General features: G+C 33.5%; 1 protein-coding gene across 12 annotated transcripts in view; it reads left to right on the plus strand.

Annotated features, from left to right (window-relative positions):
* Ptpn13 (protein tyrosine phosphatase non-receptor type 13) overlaps positions 1-18,816 on the plus strand; it is a 196,089-nt gene that overhangs the window by 136,858 nt on the left and 40,415 nt on the right. For 6 of the 12 annotated variants that reach the window (XM_021721200.3, XM_078021578.1, XM_078021577.1 and 3 more), the window contains 13 exons: positions 1,426-1,515; positions 1,841-1,948; positions 2,119-2,250; positions 7,389-7,855; positions 8,811-8,957; positions 10,061-10,154; positions 10,652-10,737; positions 11,678-11,840; positions 13,437-13,651; positions 13,773-13,871; positions 15,286-15,650; positions 16,508-16,691; positions 18,077-18,235. In XM_021721200.3, the coding sequence (XP_021576875.2) occupies positions 1,426-1,515; positions 1,841-1,948; positions 2,119-2,250; positions 7,389-7,855; positions 8,811-8,957; positions 10,061-10,154; positions 10,652-10,737; positions 11,678-11,840; positions 13,437-13,651; positions 13,773-13,871; positions 15,286-15,650; positions 16,508-16,691; positions 18,077-18,235 (2,309 nt within the window). The remainder of the gene's footprint in view (positions 1-1,425; positions 1,516-1,840; positions 1,949-2,118; positions 2,251-7,388; positions 7,856-8,810; positions 8,958-10,060; positions 10,155-10,651; positions 10,738-11,677; positions 11,841-13,436; positions 13,652-13,772; positions 13,872-15,285; positions 15,651-16,507; positions 16,692-18,076; positions 18,236-18,816) is intronic. The other 6 variants (XM_013366005.4, XM_078021579.1, XM_021721207.3 and 3 more) reach the window with 3 other exon arrangements.

An 18,816-nucleotide genomic window follows, 5' to 3' on the forward strand; every position in this document is an offset into this window, starting at 1 on the left:
TTATAACAAAGTTTCAAGTCCATCTTATGTTGGAACATTGATAAATAAGATCTATGGGTTATACTGATTTGTTATAAGAATGCAATGAAGATTTAAGGAAATTCTGGTTTATGAGTTGGTAGAGTTTGAATTTGAAGACTCAGTTTACAGAACTACCATTCTGAATGTGTTGAACTCACCACTACTACCACCTTCATCACAGACCAGTTCACACTGTCAAGTTGTAATTGATGTTGAGAACTGTGTGTGCTCAAATGCTTTAATTGCTAAGTAGATGAGTTAGCTTGATTAAAATGGCAATGAATTTTCATATTTATTGGTTTCATTAAGAAGGTTATTTGTGAATGATTAGCCTACTTTTAAAAAAGTATATGGAAATTAGAGTAAATTCTCGTTTTGATGCTGACATTCATTTAAATAATTGATTTAACTAGCGTTTACTAAATATTGACTTCAGGTATCTGGGGGGCAGTGATACCAGCTATAATGTTGAAGAAGTCAGTTATTCCTCATCTGCAAAATGGTAGTTGAAAATCTTTTGAGACTAAATGTGCCAGACAAATCATATAGTGGGATTTTAAAAAGAAAAAGATTCAGTTTCTTCTTTAGTGCTGTTTTGCTCAAGAACTTACTAATAGTATTTTATTAATTATGAAAAAATGTCAACCATTAATTAGAAGGAAATGTTGTGTGTGTGTGTGTGTGTGTGTGGTGGTTTTGTTACTGGGGATTGAACCCAGGGCCTTGCATATTAGGCAAATGGCAAGTGCTCAACCACGGAGCTATACCCCAGGCCCTGAGGTTTCTGTTTTGAGACAGGTCTTTCTGTAAGTTGCCGAGGCTGGCCTTGAATTTTTAACCCGCCTCAGTTTCCCAAGTTGCTTGGATTACAGGTCTGCATATGCTATCTTACCCAACTAGAGGGAGGTTTTTAGTATATTAAGTGTTACTAAACTCAGAGTCAACTGTGATGTAACAAAAAGAGATAGAAAACTGAAGTTGAAGGCTCAGCTCTTTTCTGTGCTTTCTTATTAAGCTTACTCAAATCATTTATCCTCTTGATATTTATTTACTCATTTGTAAATGAACTGTACCATTTCAAAAGAAATAATTTATGAGGGAAAAATGTTGTGTAATTATTTTTTAAACTATAAATCACTATAAAAAATATGATAGGGCTGGGGGTGGGGCTCAGTGGTAGAATGCTTATTTAGCAAGAACAAGGCCCTAGGTTCCATATCAGGGAGCAAGGGGGTTGGGGATACGTATATTTGATAGCAATGCCAGTAACCTTAAAATATATTTTTAAAGGGACTGAACAATGTACTAACAGTCTTCATTAGCACTTAAATTGGAATAAGCTGACAATTTTAATGCCTGAGCATGTTATGTTTGTATTCTCTTAAAATTATAAATACCCTATAGATGTGCTACACAAAAGATGGAGCATTGTATCTTCACCGGAAAGGGAGATCACGTTGGTGAACTTGAAAAAAGATGCAAAGTATGGCTTAGGTAAGTCACTATGAGATTCTTGAAGGTCCATGAGAATTCAGAGAAGTCTAAAGTATAGCATTGGCATGGAGGCACATGCCCAGTTATGATTAAGATACTGGCTGTTTACCCACCATCCCCCACCCCTCCCACCAAATTACCAATTACCTAGACAAAGGGCCTGCAAGATACTTCCACCAAGTTTAACAGAGATTCTATAATATACATGTTACCTGTTAATCATTTTATCTCAGTCTTCACATTTCTGCATTTCAAGGAGGCTAATTATTAGTCATTGAGAACACCAGTATAATGAAGATCTTTTTAAAAATGTGTTGTTTTACAGGATTTCAAATTATTGGTGGGGAGAAGATGGGAAGACTGGATCTAGGTGTGTTTATCAGTTCAATTACTCCTGGAGGACCAGCTGACTTGGATGGATGCTTAAAGCCAGGTACTTCACATTTTGATAATTTCTTAAGTACTTTATTAAAACAGGCATGAATTTGCAGAGGGCAAAAGTGGAACTTAGGCAAAATGAAAATACTGGAGAGGAGATGACATTTCTAAGATTTGAAGAATTTTTCTTTGTTCTTGAAAATACTGGGTTGTCTCTTTTTATAGGAGACCGTTTGATATCTGTGAATAGTGTGAGTCTGGAGGGGGTCAGCCACCATGCTGCTGTTGAAATTTTGCAAAATGCACCAGAAGATGTGACACTTGTTATTTCTCAGCCAAAAGAAAAAATACCCAAAGGTAATGTGAATGTCTCTTAGTTGGGTGTTCTATTTTGCTTTTCACAAGCACTTCAATACTTTGGCCCAATAAATTGGATTTAAACTGCTTATTTCCTTCCTTGCATTAATTGTTTTAGTTTTATACATTAGTGTAACTATTTCATTCATCAGTTCTAAGATATTTTGTTTAATTCCCCTTTAGTAATATATGCACAAAAATCAATGTCACTTAAGTAAATTCTGATTATTTTGTATGTTCCATCTCTTCCTAGGTCCAATGAGAAAAAGAACTCTTTAACATTGTGTAATTAATATGGCTATATAATAGTTGTATTATATAAATATATAATATAATATTATATATTATATAATATTAGAATATAATTGTTATAATAGTTATCTATGCGCTACTTATTAGCTGTGTAAATTAAATCTCTGCCCTGCCTTGTCTACCTTGCACAGAGTTGTTAAGAGGATCAAGTAGTAGGACATTGCTTGTGGAAGAAGTGCACACACAGCCCATGTGGAGCAGGACCGTGCAGTAGACAATAAAGAAGCTACAGAGTCCGAGGTCAAATTCTGTCTCCACCACTTAAAATTGTGGAGACAGTTTTAATTTAGCAAATCCCTTGAACCATGCTCAGAGATCAAATGGTACCATATTTTATAGATTATCAAAATCAGCTGACATGTAAAGAATCTGTACATTCCTGCTACACATTAAGCACTTAAATGTGTTTTAGCTGTCACTATTAATAGTATTTTCAAATATAGTGAAATGTATATAGTGCTGGTATTTTCATCCCCAAATATATTAAAGAATTAATTAAAAATAAGCTGAAAAACAAATTTAGATAATGAATTTCAGGCATACCTTCTGATGCTTATGACAACCTAAAAGGTAGAAGACATAAATATTTCATAATTGTATGATAAATTTTTTTAATTTTTATATATATTAGTCATTTGACTCTTATTCATTAAATATTACATGTTACATGTATACAACATATACCTATATAAACAACATGTTAAGTAATTGTTTACTCTGAGCAAACACAAAAGAAGGATGGGAGATAGAAGACATCGCTCCTCCCATAAGACCCTTGGAACACTAACTAAAACTGTCAGGTAAAGGAGGACAGTTATAGTTAGAAATACAGCATAGTGGGCTGGGGTTGTAGCTTAGTGATTGAGCGCTTGCCTTACTGGGTTCGATCCTAGCACCACAGTAAAACAAATAAATAAAACAAAGATATTGTGTCCACCTACAACTAAAAATAATAATAATAAAAAAAGAACTATAGCATACTTCTGAGTTTCAACCAGTCAAGACCAAAACTTTTTTTAAAAAAAAGCTGAACATTGGGTTTCATTATTTACCATAACTTAGCAACAGAAACATGAATTCAGAATCAATTTATTTTCACCTGGATCCCCATAAAAGGGATTCCATTGTAGTTTTAAGAAGATTTTTTAAATTAATTCATTTGTTCAAATATTTGTTGTATGTAACATATAAGACACAAAACCTCTGCCTGTGTGGAAATGACACTTTATCAGGAGAGACAAGTATTGAACAGCTGACTAGACATAAATTGGAAGAGGAAAACTACACTTGTATTTATGATAGGACAGCAGTTGCAGCACTTTACATATAATAATTGCTACTCAGTGACTGTCTTAAGTAAATTAATGGATGGATAAATGTAAGAATAACAAAATATTGCTCTTCTTATCTCAGGACTATCATGAAGGTCAAAAGAGATTGTCCTGGAAAAGGATCATGCCAGGGAATGTTTTAACATTCTTTTATTGTTTATTGCCTCATGTCCTGTTTGGAAATAGGCAATGACATATCAGGATAGATTAATTACACTTTTCTAAAGAGTTACAGCACATAGTTACGAGTTTTAATCCTATGTGTGTTTTTGTTTCTCTTCCATATTTTCTATTGATGCAATTTAACAATATAATTTAGCCACTATCATTCCCTAACACTTTCTCCTTTCCTTCTCGTTTTCCTTCCCCCTGTCCCTTTCCTCTATTCTACTAATATCCCTTTGATTTTAATGAGATTCCCCACCACCACTTTTTTTTTTCCTTTTTCCTCCCTTGCTTCCACATATGAGATGAAACATACAACCCTGGACCTCTGAGTTTGGCTTATTTTGCTTAACATATGGTCTCAAGTTCCATCCATTTTCCTGCAAATGATATAATTTCATTTTTCTTTATGGCTGACTAAAATTCCATTGTGTGTATATACTGTATTTTCTTTATCCCTTGATCCATTGGTGGACACCTAGGCTGGTTCCTTAATTCAGCTATTGTGAATTGGGCTGCTCTAAACATGGGTATTCATGTATCACTGCAGTAAGATGCCTTTAATTCTCCAGGATGAATACCGAGAAGTGATATAGCAGTATCATATGGTGGCTCCATGCCTAGTCTTTTGAGGAACTTCCACACTGATTTCCATAGTGATTGTACTAATTTACAACCTAATAGTGTAAAAATGTCCCTTTTTCTCCATATCCTCTCCAGCATTTATTATTGTTTTTATTCTTGATGGCTGTCATTCTGACTGGTATGAGATGGGATCTCAGGGTAGTTTTGATTTGCATTTTCCATGTATTTATTACTTATTTATACTTGCTAATGATGTTGAACACTTTGTTGGCCATCTGTATTTCTTCTTTTGTGACTATTCTTATTCATTGGGTTTTGTTTTGTTTTGTGTTTAAGGGTTTTTTTTTGAGTTCTTTATATATTCTGGATATTAATCCTCTATCAGAAGAGTAGCTAACAGATTTTCTTTCTATAGGTTCTCTCTTCACATTCTTAATTGTTTCCCTTGCTGTGCAGAAGCTTTTTAATTTGATGCCACCTCATTTCTTAACTCTTGCCGTTATTTCCTGAGCTTTCAGGGTCCTATTGAGAATAGACAAAATTTTTTAATCCACTTGTCCATGTTTAAGACCATCTATTTTGATTTTTTATATGAAATTGTTTCTTTAAAATGCTATCTTATTGTGATATGTAGTTATTCTGTAATATGACTTGAAGTGAGGCAAGAGTCAAGTGACCTAGAAAATTATCAGTGTGTACACCACACTATCACTGTTAATAACTGGTCAGCAAAAAGGAAGCTATTGATTAATCCAGTTTGTGCTGCTCTAACAGAACATCCAAGACTGGGTAAGTTATAAAGAACAGAGGCATTTCTTTCTGTTCTGGAGGCTGAGAAATCAAGATCAAGGGATTGCATCTACTTAAAACCTTTTTGTTTAGTTACCTAGTGCTGAAAGACAGAAAGGCAGTGTAGCGCACAGAGAAGGAGATTGAAATCACTGCATTGAGCCCTTTTTAAATTAGCATTATTTCATTTATGAGGGTGGAGATTCATGACCTCAACACCTCCCATTAGGATATACCTCCTAATACTGTTGTATTTGGGGTTAAGTTTCCAACACATTAACTTTGGGGGACACATTCAATCAAAGCAATTTTTACCTTTTCTTCTGTTTTAACTTCTTTTAAGTAATAGGATACATATAGCTTGTTTTTTAAAATATATTTTTAGTTTTAGATGGACACAATACCTTTATTTTATTTATTTTTATGTAGTGCTGAGGATTGAACCCAGTGCCTCACTCATACTAGGCAAGTGAGCCACAACCACTGAGCCACAACCCCAGCCCCAGGGTACATGTAGCTTATTAAATGAATCTAATTTATACTAAACCCATGAAATAAGAACTAAAAACCCTCTCACCCCATTTCCTAAGAAAACTATCTGGTGTGTATGTATGTATCTTGTATATTTGACTTATATGTGTATGTGAGATATATGTATGTATAAATAAAACAACAGACATGCTTTTTTTAACTAAAGATACAATTTTTTGTATTCTCATATTGTTCTTTAACTTGATCCTGCAATATATTCTCGACATCCATGAACATATTCAGGCTAACAATAATTCTGTTACAAATTTTGCTCCAACAAATAGACTTTTATAACATTGGAAATATATACATTTTTGAAGTTTAGATACCCAGAACTAAATTTAAAAGTATATACATTGAAGTTTTGACAAGCTACCAAATGCCCTCCAAAAATTTTACAATCTATAGCCTATCCTAATAGATATGGCAGTCATCTTTATAACTTCAGTGGTACTAGAAATATCAGACATTTCTTTCCATTTTTGTCATTGAAGTAGGTAGAAAACCGTATAGCCCCTGAGCAATAAGGAAATTTTTTTCATGTATTTGTTACTTATTTATACATACTTCAAATTTCTAGTCTATGTCTTACACCCCTCTTTCAAAGAAGTTTTATTGGATTGTAGCTATTGTTTGTACATCAGGATGTTAAATCTATGTATATTTCATTGTTGCAAATAGTTGCTCTACAGTTGCACATTATTTTAATTTTTCCTTGGTGTCACTTGCCATATAATTTTTTTTTATAAATTCACATTCTTCATTCTTTTCCTCGTGTCTCCTACTATGTCTTACTTCAGAAAACTTTTATAAAGAGCTATATATAAGAAATTTAGAGTTGCCTTCCTTGATAGTTTTTTTTGTAGTGCAAGTATATAAATAAAATATATACAAATAAAATACAAATATCCAAATATATACAAATAAAATATAAATGTAAGTATACAAATAAAATATAAACAAGTATACAAATAAGTATTGAATAAACAAGGACCACGATGGGTGCAGAAATAGCTCAGTAGTAGATTGCTTGCTTAGTATGTATATGAAAAAGAAAAATAGACAAAGAATGTTAGAGACTCAAAGAAATTGTAAATCATCTCTGAAATCAGAAAATTCTTCACAGAGGAGACGGATGTGAATTGGGTCTTAGAGGATAGAAATGGGATGAGAAGTTAATGCAAAAAAGGTATGGATTATTAATAGAGATTGTTATAAGAAAAAACAAAGGAGGGAATGAAGGGAAGAAAAAGAATGTACTGTTTTCTGGGACCCTTCAGTGATTCCCAGGCATAGTGTTTTGCATGTGTTATCTTTGTATAATTCTCCTAACAATCTTCAGGCAGCTTGTGTATGTGTATAAGCACAGGCTTGACTTGCAGATCACTAACTTGTTATTTTTATTCTTGATCCCTGACTTTTTAGTGCCTTCTACTCCTGTGCATTTTGCCAATGGAATGAAAAACTACATGAAGAAACCTTCCTACATGCAAGACAGTGCTATAGATTCTTCTTCTGAGGACCACCACTGGCCACTTGGTACCCTGAGGCACATCATAGAAACTTCCTTTGGATTGTCTGGGGGCCTTCGAGAAGGAAGCCTTAGTTCTCAAGATTCCAGGACTGAGAGTGCCAGCTTGTCTCAGAGCCAAGTCAATGGCTTTTTTGCCAGCCAATTAGGTGACCGCATCTGGCAGGGATCACAACATGTCAGCCCTACTCCATCTGTAATAACCAAAGCCATTGCGAAAAAAAGGACTTCCTCTGACAGTAACCGAAGCAAAGCTAAAAAGCCAGGCATTTCTGATGTGACAGATTACTCTGACCATGGAGATTCAGACATGGATGAGGCTACTTATTCCAGCAGTCAGGATCATCAAACACCCAAAAAGGCATATTTTAATTTTCATTTTTTGTTTTTATTTTATTTAGCAAAACAAAAGCAAATATATTACAGAGAAATAGAATCTAGTAAAAGGTACTTACATAATTCTGGAAAGGAAGAACAACTTATACCTTCTGCTACTAACTGCTACTGCAAATGATGCTAACTTTCAGAAAAATTAGAAGCTTTGAATACTAACTGACTAAACTTAAAGTTTGATTCTTTTTTTACAAGTTGTTTGTCTCTTGCATATTTAACATTTATATTAATAGGAAAACCTTAATACCTCCCAAATTATTTCTGAATAGTTCATATAATGGGCAGTTGAATTTTTAGTTACAATCTAACTTTTTCTGAAGTTCTAAATGTTTGATAATAATAGCAATGAAATAGCTCGTTCCTAGAAGGGAATGCTAACATTCATAAGCAGTTTTATATTCACTGAAAAAAATCAGTACTTCTCACAAGAGGGTTATGCCCTTATCCTTATATGTACACCTTAGCTCTTGTTCCTGTGCTTATATTGAAGTTATACATGTAAGGAAAGTAAACATGAAGCCCACTTATCTTAGAGGCAAATATATTACAGAGATCAAAAAAGAAAACCTACTGCTTGGTATACATTGATTTTTAAAGAAAGTGGAAATATTTTATAAACTTGGGAATATAAAAAGTATTAAATAAGGATTATATAGAAGCTAAGTTCTAACTGGGTTCTAAGTTTCCCTCTGTTTGACCTGAGGCAAGCACTTTAAACTCTGGGTATCAGTTTCCTCAATATGAATGCATAGAATTGATAATCTCTTAAAATACATACCACCATTATGTGTTTACATACACTCTATTTCTTAATATTTTGCTTTTGAAAATTTTTTCCAGGAAATACATATTTGTCTTCCAGTAGTAATTCATTTTGACTCTAACAAGAAATCCTTTTTTGTTGTCTGTTTTTCTTTATTAAGGAATCTTCCTCCTCAATGAATACATCCAACAAAATGAATTTTAAAACATTTTCTTCATCACCTCCTAAACCTGGAGATATCTTTGAGGTTGAACTGGCTAAAAATGATAACAGCTTGGGAATAAGTGTCACGGTACTGTTTGACAAGGTTTTCAAATATTTTCTCTTCTTCATTTCCAACAGCCTATTGTATGGCAAATAATTAGTTGAGTTATTTTGCTTCAAGAGGAATGTTTGGCAAATATTTCCAAAATTTATAAGTTGACTATCTTAAAACTTTTTTTAAAAAGTGCTACCCATTTTTTTCTGTATTTTTAAAATGATTAAACAAATACTTCCCCCCTCCTCCCCCGATTTCATGCTTGCTTAATCTGAAGACATGCCAAATTTAAAATTAATTCATATGCTTTGTATACATTTGACAGTTTCTTCATGAGCATGGAATAAAATAATGAGATGATACATCTTTAACTGTATCATGAATAATTAAAGATTATGGATACCTACATAAAAATATACAAAATAGAACTATCTTAGAATATATAGGAAAATCACTATAAATATTCAGAAAAAGCACTATAAATACATTGTGATCAAAAAAGAAAACCTATTTTCTAGCATATTTTAAAAGGTGGAAAAAAATAAAATACCACATAGAAAAATATATGTAACATTTTCCTTCTTGTTCTTAATTTCTTTAAAGCTTTATTATCTTTTTAAAATAAAGGGAGATAAAAACTGAATATTTGTAAGAGATAGATAACTGATTTGCTAGATCTCATCTATACCATTTAAAAAAAACTAACAAATCCTTTTAAAATAAAAATGAAAATAAACTTTTTCCCCTTGAATCATGGAATTTGCCTTCAGATTTGAATATGTAATCTGAAGTATATTTTATCCCATATACTGTTTCTTCTGATAATTATTTTCTCATGCTAATTTTGCATAGATGGATTTTGCTTTCTGCTTTGCTCATAATGCATGATGTAGACTTAGGAAGGAAGAACAGTTTCTCACATAGTCAAGATCTAGGTTACTTGCTAAATTGAACAGAGTTCAATTGTAAAGAAAGTACTTCAGTATTCGGAAAACTTAGCTAACAATATTCTTGAATTTTGAAATAATTGCACGTGCTGAAGTAATCCTACTGCATTGTCTGGTGAACTGAATCCTTTCTAGGGCTCAGATTTGAAAAGGAGTGCAAAATATTTCATATTACCAAATGTTATTTTGTCTTTTTGTATTTAGGGAGGTGTGAATACAAATGTCAGGCATGGTGGCATTTATGTGAAAGCTGTTATTCCCAAGGGAGCAGCAGAGTCTGATGGTAGAATTCACAAAGGTATGTTTGTATATATGTAGGAATTACGTAGATGAGCATCACAACAAATAGATAAGAAATCCCAAAGTTGATGTAGATCTTTCAATTCAAAATATGAAATAAAAACATACTCAATTACAAAACTACAACATTAGGAAATTCTTTGATGTCACTTCAGTAACTCTTATTCTAGCTTTTTCCTTAGTGTCAGAAAATATCTAAGTAGTGCTTTAGTTCATATTTCATACCTGCTACTTACAAGCAAATTGCCAGAGAATGGAAAAGGGATTGTAAAAACAGTGACATTCACATTTCTAAGAACTCATTGTGGCCTTCCCCCCAGTCTTTCTACTTTTGTAGTTCGGCTTATCTTTTCTTATGATTTAAATTGATTGTAAAGATATTATTCTAAAATATAATTCCTCAAATTAGTAAGAAATACATCCACTAGGTGTTAATGAACATATAGAATCTTTATTTTGTGATTTTTCCCCCCCAATTAATTGCCTAATTAATAGGTGATCGTGTGCTAGCTGTCAATGGAATAAGTCTGGAAGGAGCTACCCATAAGCAAGCTGTGGAAACACTGAGAAATACAGGACAGGTAATGAATAGTGTACCAAGCTGGTATGATCCCTTGGAAGAGCATCATAATGTGTGAATAACCTCAATCTACATTTGTTAGTTAAGAAACAGCCTGATTTGTGGAACCATTCTGGGTTTGGCGGGGGTTTTCTTTCTTTCTTTCTTTTTTTTTTTTTTCCTTCCTCTGTCTTCCAAAATGAGAAACAAGTATTAAGAAGTTTCATACTGAGAAAACTGGCTTTCTATGTCACATTTTTAGTGCTAATATTACCAAAGAGGCCTGACAGGGGAAGGGATGGAAATTGCATTTTTAAAATGTTTTATAAACATTTTCTAATTTCTAGTGATAATCACTCCTAGTCATTCTTCAGCTCAGAAGCTAAATTTATTTTGTTCAAATTCGTTTTACTAAAGTATTTATAATGGTTTTTATATTATAGAATGGTGGTACATTTTTTACCACACCCAGACTTTCTAAAGACTATTTATGCTATTATCAGAGAATTTTAACATTTTTTATAATAGGTTTTTTAATCATTTATTCTTTTGGGGGGGCGGGTGTCCAGGATTGAACTTGGAGGCACTCAACCACTGAGCCACAAACCTAGGCCTATTTTGTATTTTATTTAGAAACAGGATCTTACTGAGTTGCCTAGCACCTCACTTTGGCTAAGGTTAGCTTTGAACTTGCAATCCTCCAGCCTCAGCCTCCTGAGCCTTTGGGATTACAGGTGTGTGCCATGGCTCCTGGCTAATCATTTATCTTTTTACATAAAAAGTAATAAAAACTTGATTTTTAAACATTCAATCCTTTTGTCCCTCTGTTTTTCCTCCTTCTGTATTTTGGTCGACAAAGTAGTGGCTTTAAATGATTTTACGCTACAACTATACAAAGTCCTAAAAGTTTATCTATTTTTTATCATTCTTCTTAACTAAGACGTTCTGTTCCATTTGTCTAGGTGGTTCATCTATTGTTAGAAAAGGGACAGTCATCAGCATCCAAAGAACATGTCCCTGTAACCCCTCAGTGCACTCTTCCATATCAGGATGCCCAAGGTCAAACTCCAGAAAAAACAGCAAAGAAAACAACTCATGTCAAAGACTACAGCTTTGTCACTGAAGGTCAGGCCTTGGGAAACCATCACGTCCCTGTGAAATTACTCCTAGCTTATTTAAAACATGAGTGCTCTATGATGGATTATAATTCATGTTCTAGTCTCTTTATTCTGGTCAAGTATAAATAATAATCTGATGCTACACCATGATAAATTAAAAAAAAAAAACAGAAACATTTGTAGTTCATTGAGTCTGAAAGTCTTTGAATAATGAAGTCATGCCTGATTCTAGTCATTTAATTATGTCTTAAGTTGTTGTAAAATTTAAAATGAAATTTGGTAAAGAAAAAAATAAGTATAAATAATTGCTGAGAATGGCTTCAAACCCATGTGAAACCTTGGCCCTTAGATTTTCTTATTTCTATTAAATTTTATGGACTTATGATAGTAACGTTGGCAAGAAATCTACCTAGAAGTTACCAAATACTGGTTTTTCTTTCAAAATTCCCAACCCATGTGCATATCTCTAATTGGTAGTAAAATTTTAAAATGAAGAAAGATGTAGTAGTGAGTTCCTCATAAGGCTAATTATACTAGTGTACCCTTTATTCTGAGATTCCAAATATCTGCCTTTTAGAGGACTTCACTACTCTTTGCTGTATAAATGATGGTGATGATATACAGTCATTGTTTTGTCTTTTATTTTAAATCTCTATTTGATTACATGAAAGTTAGCAAAAATAGCCCAGCTTTTATTATTTTTCCTGATTATAAAAATAAAATTAACATACTTACTTTATCACACTGCACACTGCTCTTTTCTATCATTCTTTAAATGTTATGTTTTTTTTTTCTTCTCTCTCTCTCTTCTGGTTTTGATTCTTTTCATTTATTTTGCTAGTAAGAATTTTACTGGAATGCCATTGCAATTTATCTGGATTAAAGTAGACTTCACAAAATAATGTAATGTCAACTTATTTTTCCATATCCTTAGCTAGTATTTATTTCATATTCCTCCCATATCTTCCATTAGATACCTGAATATCACTTGTAATTCTCTTTGCCTGGATATCCCCCACTTTTAAAAAATTTTCTATTATCATGCTGTATTTTATTTTATGCTATTGAGGATTAAACCCAGGGGTGCTGTACCACAGAAATACATCCCCAGCCCTTCTTTATTTCTTATTTTGTGACAAGGACTTGCTGAATTGCCCAGGCTGGTCTCTACTTGTGTTCCTCCTGCCTCAGCCTCAGGAATATCTGGGATTACAGTCTTGTGCTATCACTCCCAGCTCTTATACTGTCTTTTAAAACATGAGATTGAAACATAGTTTTATTTTCAGAATGCTGCTTTCAAAACTTGGTTATGTTAAAACAAGGTTACCATAATAAGTCCATAAAATTCAATAGAAATAAGAAAACAGCTTAGTTCGTGTAGTTAGTTCATTAAGTTTTCTTAATAATAGTGTGAAATAGGATTTGAGCTTCGTATAAGGATGCATTGAGTGCTTAGAAAGCTGTAAATATCATTGGAAAAAATGGGCTTTTAAAATGTCTCCTAAAGTCTGTATGTTTGTGTGTTCATATGTATACACAGCTTAAAGATATGTTTGTTTATTTGTTTGTTTTGTGTGTGTGTGTGTGTGTCTTTTTTCTCCAGAAAATACATTTGAGGTAAAACTATTTAAAAATAGCTCAGGCCTGGGATTTAGTTTTTCTCGAGAAGATAATCTTATACCCGAACAAATGAATGCCAGCATAGTAAGGGTTAAAAAGCTCTTCCCTGGACAGCCAGCAGCAGAAAGTGGAAAGATTGATGTGGGAGATGTTATCTTAAAAGTGAATGGAGCCTCTTTGAAAGGACTATCTCAGCAGGTGAGCCCCCAACATGTGGAATGTGGCATTTTTAATGACAAGATGGATGGATTGGCCTGTCAGGATGGTTTTATAATGCTGCTTTAACTGTATCTTTGTTTGTCATTCACGGTATCCTCAGGAAGTCATATCTGCTCTCAGGGGCACAGCTCCAGAAGTGTCCTTGATTCTCTGTAGACCTCCGCCTGGTGTGCTACCAGAAATTGATACAACTCTTTTAGTAAGTTCTCTGAAAAGTACTTATGTTTTTGTAGACTACTAAATTAGCAATTTGCCAATGCCGCTGTAGTAGTTTCTTCATGGATTGTTCCACTGGGTTTCATACTTGCTACTTTTTGGCTATGAGGTACTATCTTGTTGTATCACTCAACTTCTTTAAGTATGTTCTGTTTTTCTAATATAGAGTAATTAATTCACTTTTTCTTCTCTCTCTTTATATTGTAAAAGTCTAGAATGCTAGGATTTCAGAAATTTGTTTTCTAAGCATAAATAGAAAAGACATAAAACCTTACCAAAACTTTGTCCTTTCCTCACCAGACCAACAAGCAGCAGTCATTCTGATTCTCAGTTAGTTTGGATAAAAATGGGAATATACATTTTTAGCTTTTTTTAACACTAGAAATCAGAGAAAGAGATATGATAGTTTTACTTTCTTAAATTAAGGAATAACTAAAGGATCCAAAATCAATTTCAGACAGACAGGTAGGAGTCCAAACAGATGAACACTGATAAAATATAAGAAAATCTGCCTTGAGGTTGGGACTGTGGCTCAGAGGTAGAGCATCACATAAAGTGAAATAAAGACATTGTGTCTAGGTATAACTAAAAAATAAATATTAAAAAAAAGAAAAAGAAAATCTGCCTTTGGCCTGTCTACTTAAAATAATTTTACACCAGTGAATGGTGACTCCTTGGTCTGGAAGGCAGGAGTATCTGGATCAGTAGCTTTCACTCTAATACTAGGGAAAGAGAAAATGTGAGGAAGACATAGGAATGTAACATTTATGGAAGAGACATTAGAAATAGTATTTTAAGAGACACCATTGATTTGAGACCAGATAGGATGAACTGAATGGAACTTTCTTGATGAGAACATCAATAAGATAAGATCAGATCTTTTTCCAAAAAGCAATTTGGGAACAGTTAACAGGTCCTTTAAGATATCTAATGCTTAACAATGTAAAAAAAGTATAAGAAAATAGAAACCCAGGTAGAAATTCTTAAGTACAAAGAAGTTCTCCTTGATATCTGTTAATAGTGAAAACCTAAAAGCAACTCTATATCCAGTAAAAGGAGAAAGTTAAAATCTACAGACTACTATGCAGTTATTAAGCTTGTTTTCAAAGCATACTTAAGCACTTCAGATAATACTCATGGTAGGAACCTAAATTTTGAAAGTAGAATATAAAGTTCAATATATGACTCTAATTCTGATTTAAAACATGTCATATAATATTAGCAGTTGTTGTTTTATACATATTTTTTTCTTTAAAAAGCATAAATTAATTTTATTATCAGAAAATTGACCATTTTAGTAGAAAGTGCTGTTATTCAGTAGGTTCCTTTTCATTTGTGTACTTCTGATGTTAATATAAGTTGTCACCCTATGATCTCTTTAAATGTGTTCATTACAGACCCCATTGCACTCTTCAGCACAAGGGCTTCCAAACAACAGTAAAGACCCTTCTCAGCCATCATATGTGGAGCAAGGCACTGGCTCAGATGATAATGAAACTTCTGACAAAAATAGGAAACAATGCAAGTCCCCATCCAGGAAAGACAGTTACAGTGACAGCAGTGGGAGTGGAGAAGACGACTTAGTGAAAGCTCCTTCAAAGATACCAAATACAACCTGGAGTTCAACTTTGCATCAAACTCTGAGCAATATAGTGTCACAGGCACAGAGTCAACATGAAGCACCCAAGAGTCAAGAAGACACCTTTTGTGCCATGTTTTACCATCCTCAGAAAATACCCCAAAAAACAGAATTTGAGGACAGGTATAGTCAATATGATATGGAGCACTCAAGGCAACTGGTTGTTGTTAGTGACAGTGGCAGCTACACATATTTCTCTGAGAATGGAGTGTGTCTGTGAACTATGCAATAGTAAGGCATTTGATGACTCCATTAGATGTCTAGCTATTAGGACTGACAGTTTTAGTTAGGAAACCAGTAAGATCTCAAGCCATTCAACCTGAGCCTCTCTTGAACATATTTGCTAGTAGTTGAGAAAATTGTTTCTCAATGTTAACCATAAAGAGAAGAGATTTATTTAGGTACTGATACAGTGGGAGATCAGGGAGAATTAGAAAGGAAAGTGAGTGGGAAGAAGAGTTTGCAAATGGTAGGACATGGAAAACAGGGAAAGACGAAATAATTGAAAACATAGAAGTGTACAAAAGAAACTCTACATCTATCCATCCAGTAGTTATTCCTGTGTTTTACCGTTTAGTTGTATCTTTTTGTGTATCCAGGTCCAACCATAATTATTCAAGCTTTGTTTTTAGAATTCTTTGTTTCTATTCTGTCATCCAAAATAGCCACAGAAGCAATACTTTTTTCCTTGTGTTTTTTCTTATTAGATTGAAATACACATGAAGCTTCAGATAACATTAGCTTCAACTTCAATTAACAGTTGCAAATCAAATATATAATTTTTTGTGTCTTACTATCTTCATACAGCTTAAAGAGCTGTTTCAAAGTAGAACTGGGACAAAAGAATAAATCAGACAAAAAGTAGCTAAGATCTCAAAGTCAGAGAGGAGTATTTGTTAAGCAGTTTCTGTTGTGGCACAGACTTACTATATTAACATTGAAATGTATTTGAAAATAGTCTTGTTTCTTTGTCTCTGTAGTAATTCTCCTTCCCCTCTCCCACTGGATGTGACTACTATTCAGAGTTGTCAACCCCAATTAGAATCTGCTTCCTCTGATTCCATGGGTAAATATCATACACATCACTCTTTTGAACCAACTAGACAAGAAAACTTGACAACTTTGAAAAATGACTTGGAAAACCACTTTGAAGACTTTGAACTGGTGAGATGCTTCCTCGGCATTTGAAAAATTATATCTATATTTTTTTTTCCTCAATGAAGGTGTAGATGCACACAGTTTTCCTTTAGCTTCATACCTGTGTCTAATAAATGCATAGCATCTGATATGTTATTCTGCTAAGAAATGAGGGGAAAAGACAAATCCTAACTCTATCACTGACTGCCACTTGGCACATACCTGTGGACATATCACTTAATTCTTCAGATTCCCATAGTAACTGACTGTACAAAGAGGCTAGTCACAACCTAGGATTGTAGTGAGAATTAAATGAAATACCATGTAAAAACACCTAGTCCAGTGTATAAACACTGCTACAGAATGGTCCTTTAGTAAATTTTTTATTTGTTTCTCAAATTCCATTGCATTGCACATCAGATTTTTAAAGTTCATATGTTAATTCTTTTCCCTTCTACATTTTTTTTGTGTGCCCAACTGGAGTGTTTACATTATATTAATAGCCTTATAACTTCTAAACCTACAAATCAAGCATGGAAACCAAACTTCTAAGTGAAATATCCTTCGTGTGCTTGAAAGTCAGCCTGTTTCAGTATTATCTAAGTAATAAATGCTTATTATAGAAAATTATAAAACAAAGAAAAAAAACATTAAAATCACCTATAATCTTACCATCCCAAAACAACAAATATTTTGAAGTTAATCTTCCCATATGTTTTGGTTGCTTAAAATTGGGTGTGTCTAATTAGAATAAATAAAATAAATAATTTTTTTAAAAAAGAAATTGCATGTATATGTGTGAGTGTGAGTACATATGTGTGTGTATGGGTGTGTGTTATATAGCACCTATATCTTCAGTACTATTTTTATAATAAAGGCCAAATAGTTTCCTTAGAAACTATTTATCAGCCACATAAACAACCCATCTTCAGTTGAAGTTTTTTTATCCAATTTTTTTTATTTATACATTTTAACAAAGTTTTGATGTGTAACTATCCAGAGACTTCATGTTTTTTACCAAAAACAAAAACAAAGCTTTCTTTGGAGACACTTAGCATCTATCTTGATTGTTTAGAAATATCTGAAGAATTTTTTCCTCCAAAAACATGTTCTTTGATCATTGAAGTATATCCACTCTTGTGTCATTGTTAATCTTGTTCAACCTGAATATGCAAGAATGGAAGCACAGTAAGTTCTGTTCCTGCTATCTCTGGATAAACATGTAATGTTGTTTTTATACTCAAATGCTCAGGAGAAGGAGCATTCCTTCCAGAGTTAGAAAGACTTGGCTTCCTTACTTGGTCAAGATTTGGTTCCCTCCTCTGTTAATCAAGAGCAAGAATAGTCATCTTTCTGTTTGTCTGTAGGGAAAAACAGCCAACTTTAAAGGAATCATTGTTTTCTTTCTCTAGGAAGTAGAACTTCTCATTACTCTCATTAAATCAGAAAAAGGAAGCCTCGGTTTTACAGTAACCAAAGGCAATCAGAGTATTGGTTGTTATGTTCATGATGTCATACAGGATCCAGCCAAAAGTGATGGAAGGCTAAAGCCTGGAGACCGGCTCATAAAGGTAAAGACATTGAAGAGGAATGGAAGATTTGTGCAAATGTGACTGATGGTCCATTTTTTGTTACTAGAGTGAAACATCCAAGGCTAGCCAATTTTATTTTTAAAAAATTCATTCAGCTCATACTTTGAGAGATTTAAGGGCATAGCAATGGTATCAACTTAGTTCTGGTGAGGACTTCATGACATCATGGTAGGAGCTCATTTGGAAAGGAGATCACATTTCAAAACAGGAAGCCAAAGAATCTGGGAAGACACAGTTCCCAGAGATCTACTGATCTCCCAGGAGGCTCCACCTCTTAAAGGTCCCACAATCACACTGAGGACCAAGCTCCAATACATGAACTTTTGTGGGACAAATTTAAACAGTATCCAACCCAGAGCAGTGACCAAAGAACAGAAATGGAAGAACTTTGTATGAATATTATACCGTGTTACTGTTTGGCTTATGTTTTCCTTCTGCACTACTTAAAAGTAAAGGCCCTTATATAGTTAAGTGCTTGGTAAATGCTTCAAGTTTCCTTTTCAATTTGAGAGTCCCTTTATTCTCAAGGCATGAAATAAGCTACCTCAAGTCTCAGAGAC

The sequence above is a fragment of the Ictidomys tridecemlineatus genome, chromosome 9, assembly GCF_052094955.1.
Source record: "Ictidomys tridecemlineatus isolate mIctTri1 chromosome 9, mIctTri1.hap1, whole genome shotgun sequence".
Classification (NCBI taxonomy): Eukaryota; Metazoa; Chordata; class Mammalia; order Rodentia; family Sciuridae; genus Ictidomys; species Ictidomys tridecemlineatus.